Source organism: Megalops cyprinoides, chromosome 24 (genome assembly GCF_013368585.1).
Source record: "Megalops cyprinoides isolate fMegCyp1 chromosome 24, fMegCyp1.pri, whole genome shotgun sequence".
NCBI classification, from domain to species: domain Eukaryota; kingdom Metazoa; phylum Chordata; class Actinopteri; order Elopiformes; family Megalopidae; genus Megalops; species Megalops cyprinoides.
In genome coordinates this window covers 9,224,851-9,245,470 of record NC_050606.1, presented here as the reverse complement: position 1 = coordinate 9,245,470, position 20,620 = coordinate 9,224,851, and the positions used below count along the sequence as shown (strand labels likewise).

The 20,620-nt window shown below is 47.3% G+C and overlaps 1 protein-coding gene across 1 annotated transcript in view; it reads right to left on the bottom strand.

Annotated features, from left to right (window-relative positions):
* LOC118770919 (partitioning defective 3 homolog) overlaps positions 1-20,620 on the bottom strand; it is a 262,566-nt gene that overhangs the window by 195,635 nt on the left and 46,311 nt on the right. Inside the window, exon 2 of the mRNA XM_036518693.1 lies at positions 20,405-20,506. Coding sequence (XP_036374586.1) covers positions 20,405-20,506 — 102 coding nt within the window. The remainder of the gene's footprint in view (positions 1-20,404; positions 20,507-20,620) is intronic.

The following is a 20,620-nucleotide window of genomic DNA, read 5'->3' as shown; positions in this document are numbered from 1 at the left end:
CCTTCATTTCCATGCCGGAGACATCTTTAAGACCGCGCAAGAGTACGAGCGGAAGGGGACTGGACCCTCACCCTTCATACCCAGGATCACAGAATTAATAAATTAATTAATGGTGACCCAGCACAAAAGGGGATAAACCCATTTTCACTAAAACTAGTCCACCTTCTCAGACGGTTAAGGAGAGCTTCACCACTATGCCCAAACGCAAGACACTGGGCCAAGGCTGGTCAGCACCACGGAGCTCGGCCTGTGGAGGTCATGGAAACACACACGCAGGTTACAGTGGCCACCATATTTACTCCACACAGCAAGCCCTGTAGGTTTGGGCCTGTGGTCAAATATTAAAATGCCATCAGGGCACTGGCGCAGACGATGACATCACCGGGCACACCCCCCCCCCCCCATGGCGTGTCATTTCCACACCACAGTGTGAGGGTGTGAAAACTGGGGTGTCAGCCAGGCTCTTGTGCACTCTAATCTGCCACTTAACGAGGCACAGAAACAAGCAAGTGAACAGCAGGCTAACAGTATCACACTGAAGAACGTGTTGGGGGATTCATGCACTAAGAGGTCTGGGATGTTGGACGGTATCAGAAAGCAATGTTTTTTGATCATGAAAATAAAGAACTGCCATAATGAACGCAGATATAAGTTATTATGATTAAATACATGCTACAACAACACATCTGTACAACCTAAGTTACATTATGTTATCTATTTATTAGACTATAGTGTATTACAATATAGTAAAATTATACTATGTTTATTAGCACAATGTATGTTGCCATCTACACTGCAATTTTTCCAGTATGTTCCACTTTATAAACAACTGTATTATTTAAACATTTTCCATGTTTATACCACCCCTACCTACCTTTTCAAACTGCACACATATAATCCCTGTTAAGGGATAGTACTTGCATATGGAAATCAGACATTCAGCTGAAATCAGGGGGTGCAAAACACAACCAAGTACTACTTAACATTTTAACTTTAGTCTAACTGCAGATTGGCTTATGTCAGCTGTCGTGTGCCAACTGGGAAATCTCAGATCGGTGTGTGGGGTGACAAGGTGTATGCCATACTTTTTTCCAATGAAGGAATATGATGAAAGCAGAGGGGAGAAGCAGGAATTAACTCCGCAGTGTATTACTGTTCTTGCCAAACCGACAAACCGCAAATTCAGACCTCTGATCTTAGACAGAGGGAGAGAGGCTGCCAGTTGCCCCGGAGACTGTCTCCTAAGAAAACCCATTTGGAGACGGGACCAATCCGCGCTGCCCTCCCGAACCCTGGGGGAGTGTGGCGGAATGTTCAAAGCAAGAGTGAGTGGAAGCGGGGTGAAAACCGCCTGCGTCAGACGAGCCCCGGAGCAGGACGGCCGCAGAGACGAAGCAGAGCCGTGTTCATTACTGCCTATGTGCACACAGCCTCACAGCCCGGAGAACAGTGGGGCGGGAATCTCCGTGACACCCACACACACGAACACGCACACGCACACACAAACAGGGCCTTGGACAAAACTCCATCACCAACACACACAAACACACACACACACACACACGCACAAACACACGCACACGCACACACACACACACACGCACACACACACACACACACACACACACACACACACACACACACACACACACACACACACACACACACACACACACACACACACACACACACAGGGCCTTCAAGAAAACTCCATCACCAACACACACACACACATAAACACAGCCTTCTGGTCTGGCTCCACAGGAGAGGAGAAATGTCTGTGGTCTGTGCAAAGCACGCTCGTATGACAAAAACAGAGCTCATGGACAGATCCCGCCTGCAAACCGCCGAACAGATATTTCACTTATTTATGGCTTCCGTGATGACTGCATTGCGTGTCGGAGGACGTCTGTGGGTCGGTCTGTGAGAACCGGACCAGATATTTACCCCGGCGGGGTATAAATCTCTGAGCCCAGTGACAGGAGACAAACACAGTGGGCCGATCGCACGGCGGGCGGACAGTCATGCGGCGGGAGGACGGGCAGTGTGGAAGACACCACTGACTGCAATGGAATGTGGCTGTTCATTTTAAACTCAGCAGCGACCGTCCCCCTTGGCGTGGGAGTCATGTGAGGATTCTGAATGCGATGTCACACAGCAGCTGCGTTAAGACGCCGGCGTTTCCACTCACATACATCCCAGGCAAATAACCCAAACATGGCTTCTACGAGAATACATATGTAGACAACATATTACATACATTTCTACTGCGAATGATCAGAGAATTCAAAATCAAATCAGATTGTTTAATAGTGAGCCGCAATAATGAGGTTAAGAAAAACAAGAAAATGTTGAAGAGGAATGGAATTTAATGCAAAATATGAACACCGTATTACATTACTGATAATATTAAACTTTTCCTTCATGCAATCTATACCGGCAGCTAGATATTTACTGAAGCAAGTTACGCTTAAGTCCCTGCTTAAAGTGCCCATCAGCGGCACACCAACCAAGGCTCAGAACCTGCAACATACTGGTTATAAGCCCCACCCTCTCATACTATGAGCCATTGCTCTCTCATACTCCACTGCACAGCAAAAAAAACTCAGCAATGAAAAGCGCTGCTTAGCTGCAGATCGCTCCCATTTTAAGCCAATCGAAATGCACGGCGCTCCTAGATCACTCAGGCCCCGACTCAGGAGGGACTGACTTTGCAGGGAGTTCCTTTAGAACAATGAGTCTGGACAGATCAATACCCGGAGCTCCCTGTGAGTCTATTACCTCAGCGCAGATCAATGGGACATTAGAGACGTGCTGTGCTGCCCAGTTAACTGCAATGCCAGAGTGCTCTCTCTCTCAGAGGAGCAGACGCACTTAATAGGATTCGTATTTAATGTTGCGAGGGGAGGAACGATTTCTGATATTTAATTCAGAATGTTAAATACCAAATCAAAGGCGACCACTGTTTCACAATGAGCGCATAAACTCAATTTGCCTGTTTTTACAGTTTGAATCACAACCAGTTTGAATAATCTGTCGTCATAAAGTACATTAGAAGAGTAAGTGTAGACTTCCTGATAATTTCCTGGTTTAGATGAGCAGAAGTTGCCGAGCTCTGCTTTTTGCAGCCCACCACGGAATGTGTGTGTGTGTGTGTGTGTGTGTGTGTGTGCGCACAAGATTTTGGGCATGTGTGTCTGTGAGAATTTGTGCAAGTGGACATATGCAGTATGTATGCATGTATATATGTGCATGCGTGTGCACATGTGTATGAGGGTCTGTGCATGTATGCATCTAGTTCGCATGTTTGTGTGTGTGCATGTAAAGAAGAGCCATTAAAAGTCCTGCTCCACCCCCCCCACCCCACCCCCCACCTTCTCCCAGCATGCCCATCTCAAATGAGAGCGCTGCCTGGGGAGGCGGGGCACAGAGAATCAGACAGGAGCAACAGCACTCTCTGCATGTGCGTACAGGAGCCGTCCTCTCACAGGAGGCTGTAATGAGGCTTGAAAATCACAGGGGATCCCCCGCATTCACATCTCATCATCTCTTCCTTCCCAAACGTCGGAAAATAAGTGTGATTTATAAACTGAAGCTTTGATCTATAAACCTGGTCAAGCACGGTCCAGTCGGGTCAAATCTGATCAACAGGAAGCTATTCTCGCTTGTAGGTTGTGGCCCCACCCACTGCTGCCACACCTGCATGCCCTGGCGCACACACAAACACACACACACACACACACCTGAGCCAGTGTGACAGTGTGAGAGCAAGAGAAGAGAGAGTGGGGAAGCAGATCTGTCTGCAGGCCACAGGCAAAGCATTTGAACAGTTATCTATTGCTACAACTGCTCCCATGACCCTCATATGCACTCTTGGACTGGACAACTGAATGCTAAAACTCGCAAATGGTGATTGTTATTATTCCGTTGGACTGCTCCTCCTTGTGGCAGTCGAAAACCGCTAATTTAATGTGCTCGTTTTATAATGTGCCTGGGAGCTCTCATTCTCGCTCTCCGTTGAGAGGGATCAGGCTCTCGGACGAGGAGCTGCTTCTCCGCCTGGCCTCACATCCCAGCGTCTGCCGCACCTGTTTGCCGTCAGGTCAGCGGAGCTGGCGGTCCGCGTCCCGCCTCAGATCCTAGCCTTGATGTAAGAGCCCCCCTTCGCTCCCCCGTCCTGAAGACGCGGGACGAGGAATCAGCCAAAGCCGCCGTCGTCTCGCGCCTCCAATATGCTCCGGTAATGACGGATTTAGGGTTGTCCTGCTCATGAGCCCAGACACGGCTCAGTCAACGGCAACCGTCTCGCACAGGCCTGTGCCAATGTAAACCGCAGCTTGGCAAGCGCACCTCCAGCAAAAGGGCTTACACTAGTTTAGGCACGAACCCTGCTGGCTATGTCGTTATCGACCCCACGCTAACAACCCCCCCCACGGCTTATCATAAATGCCACCTTTCATTAAATCCGTTCCAGCAAAGCAATTACCACGCAGGTACATAAATATGACTTTCACATAAACAATACATAAGATGGCTATCATACGGCTGCTGTTTAAACGCACCTATGTAGTCTTTAATTTAATTTGACGGCTGACATTAAATCACCTCGGAGCGGCTTTCAGGAGCCAAGGATAATTACACAAAGTCGTTAAAGGGAAACGTCTGTGAGAACAATGTGCGCAGTGTGACTTTAAATTAATTCGGGGCACTTTCGCGCTGCTGCATGTCGGGCCAAAAACGTGCCGATGAGGCTCAGAGCAGGATGAAACATTCCTCTGTCGGGTTAGTGCTGGTACCTGAACACCGAAGGAAGTTTTAATAAGGCCACTGTATAAGATGCAGTGCATCTCCCAAAAAGATATAATGTAGAAAACAGTGCTGATGTAAAATGAAGCCCTTGCACTGAAGTCATTGTCTTTCTTTGAGACCTGCGTGGGGTATGCTATGTCCTTCTTGGGCAGTCCTTGTATGTCCCACACATTAACCTTTCAGTGAACAACATCATAATGCCGTAAAGGTCAGTTTACTGTAATTCTAGTTCCACGGAAAAGCCTAATTTCTCAGAAAAGAAATGAACAACATTCACAGAGCAAACATTTTGTGCAGCACAAACTTGGAACACATCTGAAAAATGTAATGGAGACAAAATCATACCAGTTAAGTTCTTTTAATCCTTGAGACATGATCAGACGAAAGACAAAAGCCTGAAACAAATAATCCTGTCAGAGACAGTCCAGCTTTACTTGTGATGCTTGGGTCTTCCTTGGAAAAGGAATTCTGAAAGCAAGACCACCCTCTGCAGGCGGGAGAAGAGCGTTACAGCTGGTTCAAAACCATGACAATGTGTAACATCAGAGATGGGTTCAGGCCCTCTGGTTCAGCAGCAAGTAATGAAACAAAACCATCTTTTGATTTAAACATATGTGCATGGTGCAGTCATCACCTGTGGCAAAGCTTCCCCCAGACTGGTACATTCAGACAGTGGAGTGTGAGGCGTACTGTCATGTAGCTGCCACTTGGCGGCTACCTTCCCACTGCCTCTTGTAGACACACAGCTGGCAACACGTGTGACATAGGCAAGCCACTATGAGCTGTGCACTCTCAGCTCTTGTTTTTTGGTTTACACATGGTAGTGCTTTTTATACACTTAACGCTAAAATAAGTATGTGTAAAATCGCAGCAAATTGCAACACAAAAAACATTGGACCGGTATAAATGTGAACAAATTATTCATACAAAATCATACAAGTTGAGTACAAGTGCTTCGAACAATATGTGACCATTTTCTACAGGGGAAAACTTTGAGATGCCATTCAGCAGAACCCTGAAGGAATATTGAGGCAAGCATCCCATAACTGTAGTACCTGCAGAAATGTAGTCTGTGTCCCATCGCTGAGAATAAACACAGCCCCCAGAGCTTTATGTGTCTAATAGGGCCAGGGAAGAGGTAAGCTTTCAGCACCTGTCAGACAGCAGAAATCCCCAAAGCTGACCATCACTGAGACACCTTCATGACAGCCACTCGAGTGTAGCTGCGCTCAACTCTGTAATCTCACTTCTAGATACCTCCAGGTTAAACCCATGCCAAAAAACAGGGCAAGGCACTGAGGACCGTCTCAGCCGCTTAGCTACGCTTTGTAGGATGCGTGCTGTGCATGTTTTGTGTGAGCAACCTAAAAGAAGAGACATATGGCCATACAAACCCTAACCTGACGTTTAAAATCTTCACTCCTTCCCTGTGATAAAGGTGTGTTTGTGTGTGTGTGTATGCATGCACATTCAATGTAAACTCATTTTCCCCAAAAACAAAAACTACACAGGCACACTTCCAAGGCTGCATCAGCTTTTTCACCATCTAGCGGTAAAACAAGGTACTGCTGTTACCTCAGGTGGGGGTAGTAATAAAGGCAGTTCCATTGCTGGGGCTGCCTCCTCCAGCCGTGGGCATGTGGGAGGGGGTGTTGAAAATGGATCTTGCAGCCTTCTTGTGTCCCTGATCTGTAATTCAGCGACGATGATTACTGCGTCTGCCGCTTCTCGCACGGAGACCCTCGTATCTGAACCTGCAGCCTCCTCTCTGCGCCGCGCCTATCAGAGCCGGCGCAATGGCACATTCTCCACACCGTCTGAGCATGGGCGCCAATCCCGCCGGCGTTTCCGAGGGAACAAACAGGTGCTCCGGGCTGATAGCGAGAGGACAGGCGTCCCTCCCGTCAGTCTGCCGATGACAGCGTGATCCTCTGAAGCTACGAGCCGGAGAAGGGAGGGGGGGTGTCAGCGTCTATCATGACAGTGTGGGGACCGAGCTTTAATAACAGCCACCCTCCTGCATTCCAAACAGCACGGGCCTCGACAAAGGATGCCAGGGCTCCAACTAGGCAGCCGCGTAGCATAATGGTTAAAGAGTAGGACTCGTAACCAAAAGGTTGCCGGTTCAATTCCCCGCTCGAGCACTGCTCTTGTACCCTTGGGCAAGGTACTAAACACAGAGCTGCCTCTGTAAGTATACACTGTATAAAGGGGTAATGTAAAAAACTGTAACCTATGTAAGTCGCTCTGGATAAGCACGTTTGTTCCATGCCAACAACATAAATCACCTGTAATGCACTCACAAGCCTCCTCAGGCTGCCCAATGCAAGCCCAGCGCAGGGGGAAAGGCGGGTGGGGCTCCGCCGAGGGCCCCCGGCGCTGGCATTGATTTCAAGTCAGCGCCATTGATTACATGACAAATGAAATTAACTCATCTTTCCCAGGCCGTCCCTGAGGGGAAGCGCGCTCCGGATAGCCGGACGGAGGGGCTGATTCGGAACTATCAGCGAGCTTTTAAAAGGAGGTGGGGGGGGGGTGGACTCCCCATTAGAGCGGTGTTCAACCGCCCCCGGGGGCGGGAATGCTTTACTCATCTCTCTGCCGCAGGCTTAAAGCATGCACGGAGGAGTGTGAGGGGAAGGAGAGGCAGTGCGGACAGCGTTTGGAGGGAGAGAAACGCTTTCGACGGCTGCCAAAACGACACACTGCAGTAAAGTAGCTGAAAAGGCAACAGACGCAATCAGAAACAGTCCCCTGGAGAAACGGACCTCTCTCGTGAGGAAAAACCCATCTGCTGAGCATCTTTTCAGCAATATGCGATATTAACGTGCTCTACCATCATTCTCGCTGATGCCACATGCTTGGGTTTAGGAAGGATAGAGAACACTGCCCTCTGCTGGTTGGGAGGAAACACAGCTGCAAAGCAAGAGCCTGAAACCTGTGTACTGCCTTTCATTCAGTCTGCTGTTTCATAGGCCACATTTATCTTTGTATAGCAAACATAGCCTGTAGCGAATGTAGAATAATGCATCTCAATGCTAAGGGCTCTAAAGAATTATCTTCCACATGATAATAAGGGCTTGATTTTGCGGGTGAATATTACAGGTTATTACATGAAACAAGGTATATTAGCGTATATTATCGTTAAGTATAATGACATTCAAAGTAAAATATTCACACAAAGCTAAAAACAAGAGAGGATGATTTTCCAGTCAGCAGACTCTTCACTGCAGATGCATTTGCGGCTCAGCATGAGCTCGGTGAGGCGTTCCCAGCCAATCAGCAGCCAGACGCCACCCAGAGATGAGCTCGCGGTGCTGTTTTCACCGCACCGCATTTAGAGTCTGGTCACAATAGCAACGGCTCCTGACGCGCCGCGCGGAGCAGAACAGGAGCTGACACTGTCGTAAATTATTCAGTGTGTCGATCGGCCGTGACACAGACGAGGGCTGACTGACTGAACAGCCCCACTCCAGCTGCTCTCCCGTCAGCCGTCTGCCAGTAGCGGGCCACTGCGGACCTGCCTAGGAGACAGAGTGTGTGTGTGTGTGTGTGTGTGTGTGTGTGTGTGTGTGTGTGTGTGTGCTCGTGTACGTGTGTGTCTATGTTTATGGGTGTATGTGTCTGTCTGTCTGGATTCCACTTCAGGTGTTCAGTTTTATAAAGAAATGCTTCCTGGCTCTACAATTTCTAGTTCTACTAAAAGCATGTAAACATACACAATATATTAAGATTTTGATACTATATAACAGTATTATCGGTAACAAAGTACAATAAAAGTCTCTGAGGCCTTTTACTTCAGAGTTTTGTTGGCAGCTCAGTGATACAGGAACAAACAGAAGTGCCAGATTGTAAGGATCAGAATGATGCTTCCATGCGTCTCCTCCACTCTCAAACCCACCTCATCCTCCAAGAGAAGTGGACTGGAGCAGAGTTTTTTTAAACATATTCATCTAATTTGTCACTCAGTAACGTATCCCAACCACCGGGGGTCACCAAAATCACCACTAGAACACTGAAGATGGTGTTGCTTGGATACTTTTCCAAGTCTTCCATTAAGCATCAAAAATGCTCCTTTGAACAATCATCTTTCCATACAGTGCCCATTTTCATCTGAGCATTTGTTTTATATTAATTCCGCTATTTATTGGTCAAAAACAATCAGAACAAATACACATGATATACATACAGGTAAAGATCCATTCTCCATTCTCAACACATTGAGGACAGTAATCGCATGTACGCAATATGAGAAGAAAATGTGTTAATGTTTAAAAAAAGCTCTGAACAGGCATGTCTGCAATGGCTGTTGTCATAGCGAAACAATAAGTACACACAAGGCTGCATTCCAGGAGTAAATCATGTTTGACAAAAGAGTTAGCCTCAGAGCACAAACCAGACCAAAATATCTGCAATCCTGACTAGTTAATCAATCTCACTGACTTATTTCTCTTAATGTCAGGTTTCTGTCCAGCCAAAAGTAAACATTTTCCCCTCAGCCTATCCCACGCCTGCTCCCTCAGCACACACCAACACAAACACATGCACACCCACAACGCATGCACACACAAACAGACACACGCACGCACACGCACAAGCAAACACACACACACAAATGTATACATACATGTGTATGCACACGCACACACACACACACACACACGGGCATGCATGCATGCACACACGCACAAGGGCTGTACCCTACAGCTAACATTGGCCTTCACTGCAAACAAACACAAACATAAACAAGTGCCAAGAATAATTGTCGCAGACAATTGTCTTCCCTCAGTTTGCCACCGGGCGAAACGTTTGTTGGCTCAGCCACTGACATCACAGTCTATCACACAACGCCATGACTGCACCGTCACGAAGTAAACAAAAACATCCTGAAATTAATGAGAAACAACTGCAGAGGTGAAAGAATACTGCACACATATTCTGCAAGATTATTATTCAACACACATCTGAAGATGAATGCATATTCTATCCTCTGTTCAGAATTCAAATGCTAGCAGTTGGTCATCACATCAGTCAATGCCCATAGCCATCTCTTCCTCTTAAAACGGGTGTTTGCTCTGGGTTTAGAGAGAAACTGGCACCTAAGCATGATGTATGCGTCAATTTCAGTTAAATCTTTGGCCTGAGAGATATCCGATGCCAAATCACTTAGAGAAATGATTTCAGCAGGATCATGCACCTCGCATGTGAATGGGAACAAATACAACAGGGTAAATACAGAGCTGGGGAGAAGATGTGAAATTAAACTGGACATGTGGAGGGAACACTTTGATACGAGATACCAGAACTGCAAGCGAAGGCATTCTCCCAACCAAGCTGCATCAGTACAATCTGGCCACAAGGGGGCAGACTTAACCCATTGCCATTGTTCACAACCGTTATAAGTGTGGATTGTGCAGTCTCAGCTGGTAGCATTTAACAAGGCCTGACTAACTGGTACCTTGATACCTAACAGTAGAATGCAGATGTTTTCCCAGCCGTACCAATGTGCTACTGTGCAAGAAATCAAAGCTAGAATTTCACTTTTTTCCACTTTTCTCGGGTACAGCTGTGACCAAGGTTTTACACAGTCAAGGGTTTGACCATTGTTTAAAAAATCCCAAATAAGCACCTGTTAACCCACTTTTTACAGCTTAATATATGTTACAACCAATAACGCATCGTCAATAATACCAATGACACTCCTTCTAAACTGTGAGCAAAACTAAAACTCATACACACATATGCCAGTGCCTCCCACAAACCTTGCAAATGGATGAGAGCCCAAACTAGAATAATATGAATTCCTCTGAATGTTTCTGTCCAAATGCGGCTGGACTAATCAGGTGCCCATTTCTCGGGAGAAGTGATCTTGGAGTCTCCCTGCCTCTGCTGTTTGGAAAGGATGTTACTTAATATGAGAGACCAGAAACACCTCCTACAGACAAGAACCAAAGCACAAAAGGAGAATACAACATTGTCTGGTTGATAGACAGATGAAGTATAAGATATTTGAATGGAGCAATGATTCCACTTAAAACCCTGCAAGTCAAAAAACCCTCTGGTACCTAAAACTGGGCTTCCTCTCCCCAGCCAACGGCAGAGAGCTGGATGAAGTCTGCTCTCCGTTGATAAAACTCCTAATATACAGTAATATTACAGTCAACCTCTGAGAGGAAAGCCCGCTAAGTCCTGTAAACAATGTTTAATGAGAGCATAAGTGGAAATGCCAGCATTCCACATTCTTTCAGAATTACAAATCAGCGCACGTACTCGGGGGAAGCTTAAATCTCATTATAGCCGCTGCTCATTATACACCCTTTAAAACCCATTTAATCCCGAATCTATTCCCCCCCAGCCGCACGAGGCTTTGATCTTTCGCCGATTGACGTGACAGCACTGTAAGATATCCGCTATGCGCCGCCGCCGCCCCGGCGGCCCCTCGGGTCTCTGGGAGAGGCACATTACGGCCACTTTAGAGGCAAAGTGGGTGAAAAATTGAATTTGTTGCGAAGCCTTGTCCTGACGGTGACAAGCGTGATGAGGCATGCTGGAAAGGTTGCACGAGTTAACTTGTGGTAGGGTTTCAATAGCGTTATGCTCGCGCTCTGGTCCTAGTCTGGAAGTGTCGCTAGCCTGGTCTGACACTGTTGTTCATTCAAATTCAAAGGATACACTTACATTCTATTGTGCTGGTAGTCGCTCTGGATAAGAGCAACTGCTAAATGCATGTAAAGTGGTGTAATGTAGTTAACTTTCTGTAGTTAACTACAGCAAAGCTTATTTTACATAGCTACTGCAAGATAGCTATCTAGAAAGTCACTCTGGAGCTACATCAATGTAATGTAATGTAATGAAGGCCTGAGTGCTCCCAGGTCACTCTGGGAGACGGGACTGAAGTTAGCCAGCTGTTAACTTAACGCTCGCTTTGTAACGACGGGTGGTGTGGTCGAGATGAACGGTCGTCATGACCATATGCTTGGGGGCGGAGTCTGATCTGGGAGCACCAGAACTGTTCTTCTCTGTGCAACGTCTGGGCAGCAGATTTGGGTAACCAAAGCCAGGCAGGCAAATTCCATCGGGAAGAGTTATGCTCAGCAATACATCATTACTGTTATTCTGACGCGAACTGAAAACACTCATAATAAGCACTCACACCCCTCTCCAAAAAAACACACAGCATGCAACAGCATTCACACCATTACAGAACGCTGTGCCTCTCTATTACTTCAACACAGATTAAGCCATCGGTTACAAGAACCACTGCTTATTGTTCAAAAACACAAGGATGGGTGTGAGCAAAATGGCAGACAATGTGACAGCTGATTGATTTGAGATACTGAGGCAATCGCACAGGTCTCTCCCGGTGATATCTCAATAATTCAGTAACCAGGCCACGGTTAACAGCTCTGTGACTTCAGGGGTCGTGCAAGTGACTGGAATTGAGAATTACTGCCCGTCTCCCAGGCACATCTCACACCATTCGAGAATGGGGAATCGATGAAGGAGATGAGACAGCCAGGTGGCGGGGGCTTTATTTAAGATTAGCGTGCTGGACACTCTCGCCCTGCTGGGCGCACCATCCCACCCCCCCCCCCCCCCCCCCCCCCAACCCACCTCCCACCAGCCCCCCTCCCCCCCGCCATGGTCCCTTTGATTCTCAGCACTTTGGCTGCTGCAGTGTTGCGAAATAAGGCTACACTAATTCAAGGAGAGACAGAGACTCCAGCCAGCCAATGCCAAATAAATAACACTGCGCTTTGTGCTTCTCCCTAGTTCCCATGGAGACAGAGGCCAACCAGGAATTCTGTCACAGAAAGAGCCCTGCCGGCGGGCTGGGAGAGCTGGAGCGGGCTCCTACAACGGTCCCTTTGACATGCCCGCTGAGAGCGCGGTCTGTTCGGCCATCTGAAATCCGTGGTCGCCCCGCAGAACTGAGGGATTTGGAGTTCCCATTCATGGGAACAGTCCCCTTCTCCCATATTCCGACTCCTGCAACGAGCGGTTGAATGCGGGTCGAGCATTTCACGAGAGGCGCTGGACACCGGACAGAGCGCGCACTCCGAAAAATTATTGCTGGGGCATCAAATTAGCCAAGCGCAGTTTGAGGCAACTGGCCATCATCAAAGCTGAAGCTTCAATTTGCTCTGTGACTCTTTGCGGAAACGAATCAGGCCCAAACAGACGCACAGCGCTGCGACACACCGCACAGCCGCCCGGAAAATTCCATCCGATTCAATTCACACGATCAGGCCTCCGAGCGACACAAACAGCATCAACTCGCAAAGCCCTCCGCTGCTCTGTCTCTCTGAAAGGTAGCCCGCTCTGCGTAGCTCTCTCTAACAGAGAATGCTGAACACTCGGGTCCTGCCTCAGTGCCATACTGTTCCCATTAGAGGAGGGAGTGGGCTAACACACGTGGAACAAATGAGGTCATCACGCATTCTCTCCGCAGAGAGAGAGAGAGAGAGAGAGAGAGAGAGAGAGAGAGAGAGAGAGAGAGAGAGGGAGGGAGAGAGGGAGAGAGGGAGAGGAGAGACAGAAAGAGACAGAGAGAGAGAGGGGGAGAGAGCAAGAGAGAGCTCTATAAGCATGCAAACCCCCCGTAAAACTACAGAGACTCATCCCAGCACAGCCCTGTAAAAACACCTACATCAAAGGAACGAAGATGGTACATTATATTCCTTTTCATTATTTATTTGCTTGGCGTGTCTGAGGCGACTTCCACAACTTACATATCACCCGTTTGTACAGCTGGGAGGCTTAACGACGCAAAGCGCAGTTGTGTACCACATGTGCCTTGTCCGGGATCCAAACCTCCGAGCTTCCGGTTACAAGACTGTGTTTGAACAGCAACACAGCTGGGCGGCCTGTAAAAGGGTCCAAGGTGCCTCCCTCACTCCTCTATAGGCTCCAGTACCTGGCCACGCCCCTGGGGCAGGACCTTTACAGAATGTTACACTGCACATTGGGCCCGCTTTGTGTCCAGGATGGGCCTGAGTACAGGTAGCTGTAACATCAGCAGCCCAGAGGAGCTGGAGGGGAGAAGCTGGTCTCAAAAGGCCACTTAGCACAGGGGCATCCCATTCCACACAGCTGATGGGCCTCATACTGGGGTTGATTCCAGCCCCACTCTTCTGGCTTAATAATTCCAACTAGCCGATTAAATACGCAATTCCGCTATCACATTTTCCAAAATACACTGCCATAAATTATTTCTGGAGTACACGGCACAAGTGGCATCCACAGCTATGATTTATCTTTGGCAAAATGTAAAAAAGTGATTGGTAGGTTAATTTATGAGCAGAGCTGGGAACAAAAGCAAGCTCACATGTCCTTCCAGAAGACCAGCACACCATCCCAAACAGTGGACAGACAAGCATAGCTGTTCAATACACCAGCACTAGGATGCTACTGGCCTCTCTCTGATGAATGAGGCATTTCTAAGCACAGCTCAATCTCAGACCACAGCTATAATTCACTTAAGACTATGGCGCTGGGGTTGCCACGAGCTACGCCTCACTTACTGCCAGTTCCTCAGACTCTCTGACTTCCCTTCAGAAACGCAACTGCGGCCAAAGGGATGACTGTGGGAACGAAGGAGGACAGAGAGAGAGAGAGAGAGACAGAGAGAGAGAGAGAGGGAGGGAGAAAGAGAGAGAGAGAGAGAGAGAGAGAGAGAGAGGGGGAGAGACGGAGAGAGAGAGAGAGGGAGGGACGGAGAGAGAGGGGGGGTTGCATGGAGGTTGAAAAGAGGATGGAAAAGGGAGGAAAGAGACAGACAAAGAGAATGCCAGAGGGACAGAAAGAGAGAAAAATGTAAAGGGAGAGAGATGAAGGGAGCAAGGAAGAGGCGGGAGGAAAAGAAAGAGGGAATGAAAGGGAGGTAGGGAGAGAGGGAGTCAGACAGCACCCGCAGACCACCATTTCCGGTCATAATCATGAGAACCAGTCACTAAGGATCCCTCATTCATAATTTTGTTTTAAAAAATTCAGCTCAGTAAACATCATCATTATATTCTGAGCATGCCAGATTGGAATTACCTTGGGTAATGAGCTTTGTAAAACACATACAAATGTATTTCATACTAAACCCACAATCCCAATTCACTTGGCAGACATACAGGACGTAAGATTAACGTTAACAGATACAATCAATGTGTGTAAACATTTCAAAGCATACGCAGGAGGAATGAAAACTCGTAACTATATTGACTTCCCTCTACATTAAAACAGATTTCCTACAGCTAGTGGAATGAGCTATGCACATTTTACACATGTGTAACAGGTTCAAATTCCAGTGGGTCATGGTGAGACATGTCAGTGTATAAGTATATGAGTGTAATAATGTATTATCAGTAATGTTAGCTATGTATTATCATCTATCCACAGGCACAGAAGGTAAACAGCAGGGTTAAAATGGAGAATGGGTGTTTCTGTGGAATGCTGTCACACAGACTCACTGATCGGGTTTAAGACCCAGAGCCGGCCTCTGCCTGCAGTGTCTGTCTTATAAGGGCTTGTTTAACCTACTGCCCCTGGACTGCCCGCAGCACTGCCGAAGCCACTGCTGGAATTTGCGTCTAAATTCAGCATGCAGCGCCTCACTATATTTGTCACACGCCCTTGACAGAATGATGACAGTTGGGAGGGACTGGGAGGATCAGCGCCGCAGCTGTCCGCACTGCACAGTCATGGGGAATGGAGGGTTCCAGAATCTGCGCGGTGCAGTTGCATGGAGAAAAAGAGTTCCAGAATCTGCACTGCACAGTTGCATGGAGAAAAAGTTCCAGAATCTGCGCGGTGCAGTTGCATGGAGAAAAAGAGTTCCAGAATCTGCACTGCGCAGTTGCGTGGCGAAAAACAGTTCCAGAATCTGCACTGCGCAGTTGCATGGAGAAAAAGAGTTCCAGAATCTGCACTGCACAGTTGCATGGAGAAAAAGTTCCAGAATCTGCGCGGTGCAGTTGCATGGCGAAAAAGAGTTCCAGAATCTGCGCTGTGCAGTCTCGTGGGGATCGGAGGGTTCCAGAATCTGCGCTGTGCAGTCTCGTGGGGATCGGAGGGCGAACTGCACAGTAGCATGGAAATCAAATGGTTCCAGGGTCTCCACTGCAGTGCCACAGTAAAGTAAATGACCCTATGTGGGTGAGCAGCGGTCAGAAGAGAGTGTCTTCCAATCATGTCCATTTCTACCACCAACATACTGTCTCCCCTCAAGCTATTGATCAACTACCCTCTTTGTGCTGTCCCTGGATCTGGTTTTATCTTTGTTCACATGGAACTCTGGACTGGAATGAGGTTTAGATAAACTGATCCTGGACCTGCTGCTGCTACCCAGACTTTCCCTTGACTGTTCTGCAGACAGAACTGTAAGGCAGGCACTGTGAAGGCCCACACGCAGTGCGTTTGATGTGGTGTGAATGCAGATGCTTTTAGAATGGGAACGGCGTCAAGGCCGGACAGCGGTCAGGGGAAACTAGAGGAAGAGGGGGAAGCAGCACCTGGGAAAAAAAAAATGGGCCGTCACCATGGTGACAAACTGTTACTCAATAAAAACTTCCATTAACAGCTGTTAACACAGCACATGTACGAGTCTCAGAAAAGCAGTCAGTCCATCAAATATCACATGTGCCCTTAAGCAAGGCAAGGTGCATTGTCACATATTTTCCAAGGTATTCAGCTGGATCTTTACAGAGGCAATCCAGTTTAAGTAGCTTGATCATGGGCACAACAACAGTGACCCACCTGGGACTTAATCCATCAACCTTCCTGTGAAAAATCCATCTACTAACACCACTGTACATGACACCGCCACATATCATAAATCACTACTTGTCTCCAACTATAAATCTGGAATTCATTAGAAAATATGGCCCTTTGCCAGCAGGCAGACTCTGCTAACAGAAACTGTGAATAATCAATGCTGTTTCTGTAATAAGTATACTAACAGTGGTGAATATGGGTAATTAACTGGGTCTGTGTTTTTCAGCAGAAGTGCACAGTGCTGACTTTCGTGCCACCACTTGATCAAACAGCTTCTCTCTTGACTTTACAGATCACATGTAGACACTGCCCTTTGTATTTTCAAATTCCCTCTTTCACTTCCCTGGACAATTCTGTCAAGAAAAGATGGCGGGACCCCGCTGTCCCACAGAGCACAGCAATCCTGGAATTAAAGCTCTTAATCCTGTTTGATAATCTAATTGACACCCCACATATGCAAACAAGCCCAAAGCCTCTCCCCATTTCCTGTTTGGATTTATAGGGCATAATCTGCCTGGTAATTGTCTTTATGCTTTTTTTGGCTTGGTCAGAATCGCCAACTGTACATGAGTCTCTTCTCACCACAACTTCTACATGCATGTAGAGGCACTGATGTGAGAAGTATGCAATCCTCCCATACACTCACACACAGAAAACAGCTAATAGTCACATAGTGGACTGGAGGATAAGCACCACTCAACTGACAATATTCAAGCAACTTGCAAGGGAATCTAGGGAACCTCAAGGTGCCTTAAAGCAGTGAGATGAGGAATGCTTGAATTACCTACCCACCAGAATCACAGACAGAACCGAGCCAATCTGTTTTGAATCCGGGCTCAGCCTGCACTTTAGGCAAACAATTTACCGAGCACCTAAGCACCCACAAGACACACAGGTACAAAGGACACCTATCTCAGACCAAGAGTATATTCAGGCACAGGGGGGGAAAATCTCAAACATCTCAATTCAATATGGGAAAGGTGCACCCCACGTTCACAGACTACAGGTACAGGTGTTTAGCAGGTACATTAAAGGCTCATGCATGAGGTTCCATGTGATGAGTGTCTGCCTGTTGGGGGGTCGTCTCTCAGTGCATTCTGGGAATGCCCTGCGGGGTAGATCCCTCTGCTTGCAGTAATAAGGCCTCCCACACAGTAGAAGAGGCAGGGCCCCACAGAACTTTACCCGCAGGGGATGATGGGAAACATCTAGAGCTCATTATGCATACTGTACACCACAACCTTAAGCAGTGAATTATATGTAATGGAACCTTAATGGTTTTAATCTGCTTACTTTGGTTGAAGAATGCATCGTCAGCATGGATTTCAGTGGTTACACTCAGAGAAAAAGCAGATATATTCACATGCTGTTTTTACACTGGCCATTGTTTCTGTGCTTGTATCCTGTAAGGAACTTTTTTTGAGCAGCAAAAAAAAAAATAATCCTCTTGGTAGGACAAAGTACAACATTCATTTCAAACAGAGAAAGCACAGGTCTTCTTTTCTACTCACTATCACAGATTCAGCACAATTTAACATGACAATAACACAGCAAAATCACAGTAACCCTTGACCGTGCAAATACTGCATTAAGTGTGCATTTCAGGGAACAGGTTGCTAAGGAGACAAAGAAGAGTGATACACTTCCAACCATGAGACGTATCAGAAAGCCAGCAGGACTAATTTCGCTAATTGCTTCGGTGACACGCCCACACGAAACGGCTCAGGGAACGAGGAGGGTGAGGTTATAATTGTGAAGAGTGCGGACTCCTCAGAGCGGGATCCTGGGTAACCGTCCCCCCCACCCCCCCCCGCAAAGCCCCGGAGGGACGAGGAGCGCTGCAGGACGAGCCACGCGAGGCGGGTCGGCCACCGCACTGCAGAACTGCAAAAACAGGCCCGCTGCGTTGTCCAGCACATCCTGGCCCAGGCAGAGATGCACGGCGCGTTTCGCTTATTTCTGCTGAGCTCCATGCACCATTAGAGTGGGGTCACACTGCATTTCAAAGAAGGAAATTGTGTGTTTGTGCGTGTGTGTGCGTGTGCGTGTGTGTGCGTCTGTCTGTTTGTGTGTGTGTAAATACACACATACACACATACAAAAACATGAAAACAATTCAGTTAGTTTTTATATAAATATATAAATCCATAAAACCATATTATACACAAATACACACACACACACACACACACACACTCTCTCACTCTCTTATACACACACACACTCTCTCACTCTCTTATGCTGCTAATACCAGTATCAGTGTGGTAAAGTGCAGAACTGCAGAATGTGGCTTTTGACACCCACAGCCCATGCTTCTGTTCCACTGTCGTGATTACAGTCTGAACAGGAGGACTCTCAAATACACCAACGCAAAAGGAAGACAAGGAGACGTGACATCACTCTGCCGAGGATCAAAAGGATTCACCAAAAAACAAAGCAGCTGATTCCATCCTGTTTAAAGCAAAGCTGCTGCGCTGGTGTGACATCATCAGCGAAGGCCAGCTTTGATCGTAGCCTGACAGAGGGGTTAGCTCACTGTAACCACACTCACAGGATGCGCTCTCTGTTGTATTATGGCTTTGAGTCACTTGGCCCCCAGGTGCCTCAGAATAGTCACATTAATACAGATATCACCACATCAGGTGCAGGCTGTCTGACTCAGATGTGCAAATTGCCCCATAATGAGAGACCAGCCACTGCAATAACTAAACAGGACGAACCATAAAACCACCCTCTCAACAGCACCAGAGAGGCAGAGACTCAATTGATCCTGGTCACGTTCTGTACAAACACACAGGCAAAAATAAAAACCCATCTGGCTTGCTGCATGCACCTGTCAGACGGCTCATAACAATTGGTTACCTACACTAGGTCACTCGTCTGCACTTTAATCTGTGAGTCCGCGCGTTAAAAATAACCACATTCATTTGTAATTCAGGCTCATGCATTAATAAAATCGTGGCAGGGTAATGGATAGACTCTGCAAACTTACAGCACAGGGAATTAATGACCATTTAGAGATTTATGTCCAATATCGTAAAAATGGGAGGCATGGCATTTCAACAATCAGCGTTTTATGTGTGGACATGTTCCCGGGATGAACTCAATACAATAAAAAAAAAGAAACTGAAAAGCAAACCACCCCTTTCTCTAAAGCACAGCCAGGTCTGTTCTGCCAACATCAGGCTAAAACTGCACTTCCATTTGCTATGGCTCTGTGTGAGGCATTCTACTAGACTCCAGTACAGTGCGTTTCATTCCAACAGATGGAAAGTGCCGAAGTGTTGCTGATCCAGGAACGTCTTTGGAGTTGGACTGACAGTGCCTCGTCCACACTCGCCTGTATCACATTTGTTTGTGCTATTCATGTTAGTAGACGAAAAAAGTTGTTTTTTTGTCCTTTTTTGAAAGAGAACACAACCAAAAGACTGGCAAAGCATGAGGGTTATACAGATCTGTCATACAGCACGTAAGGCAGAAGACTGTTTACCCTCCAGCTAAATCTATCAATAACGTGAGGAAGATCATGATGTCTAACTTGGAGGAAGCACTGAAAGAGACTATGGCTGTGGTACTTTACACAGGATAATCTTGCTAATTTATGCTCCTCTCACCTGGGTTCCAGGCCAACCTACTATCCTACCTGAAGTCAGCAAACATCCTGTCAGCTCGGGTCAGCTTGCTGTAAACATGTCTGGCTAGACTTATGTATAGCTGACTGACAGGTGACCCAGGCCGGTGGAAAAACAGGCTTATGTGAGATTGCTGGAAACAGGAAACACTGGTCTTTGTGAGCCAGACTCCAGGAACTGCCCGCCGCGGTGTCACTCACCCGGTCTTTGTCATCGGCCACGTCGCACAGCACGTCGTCCGCATCCAGGATGCCCCCGTCGCCATGTTCCAGGTGGTGCACTTGTAACCAGTAACCAGGGTCCTGGAGACAGAGGAAGGCAGACGTTACAGCTCACATCCTTCACACACACAAACACAAAAGTCAGTCAATGCTGCAGAGAGTGTGACAATGACAATGATGGCAGTTAAGTAGGTT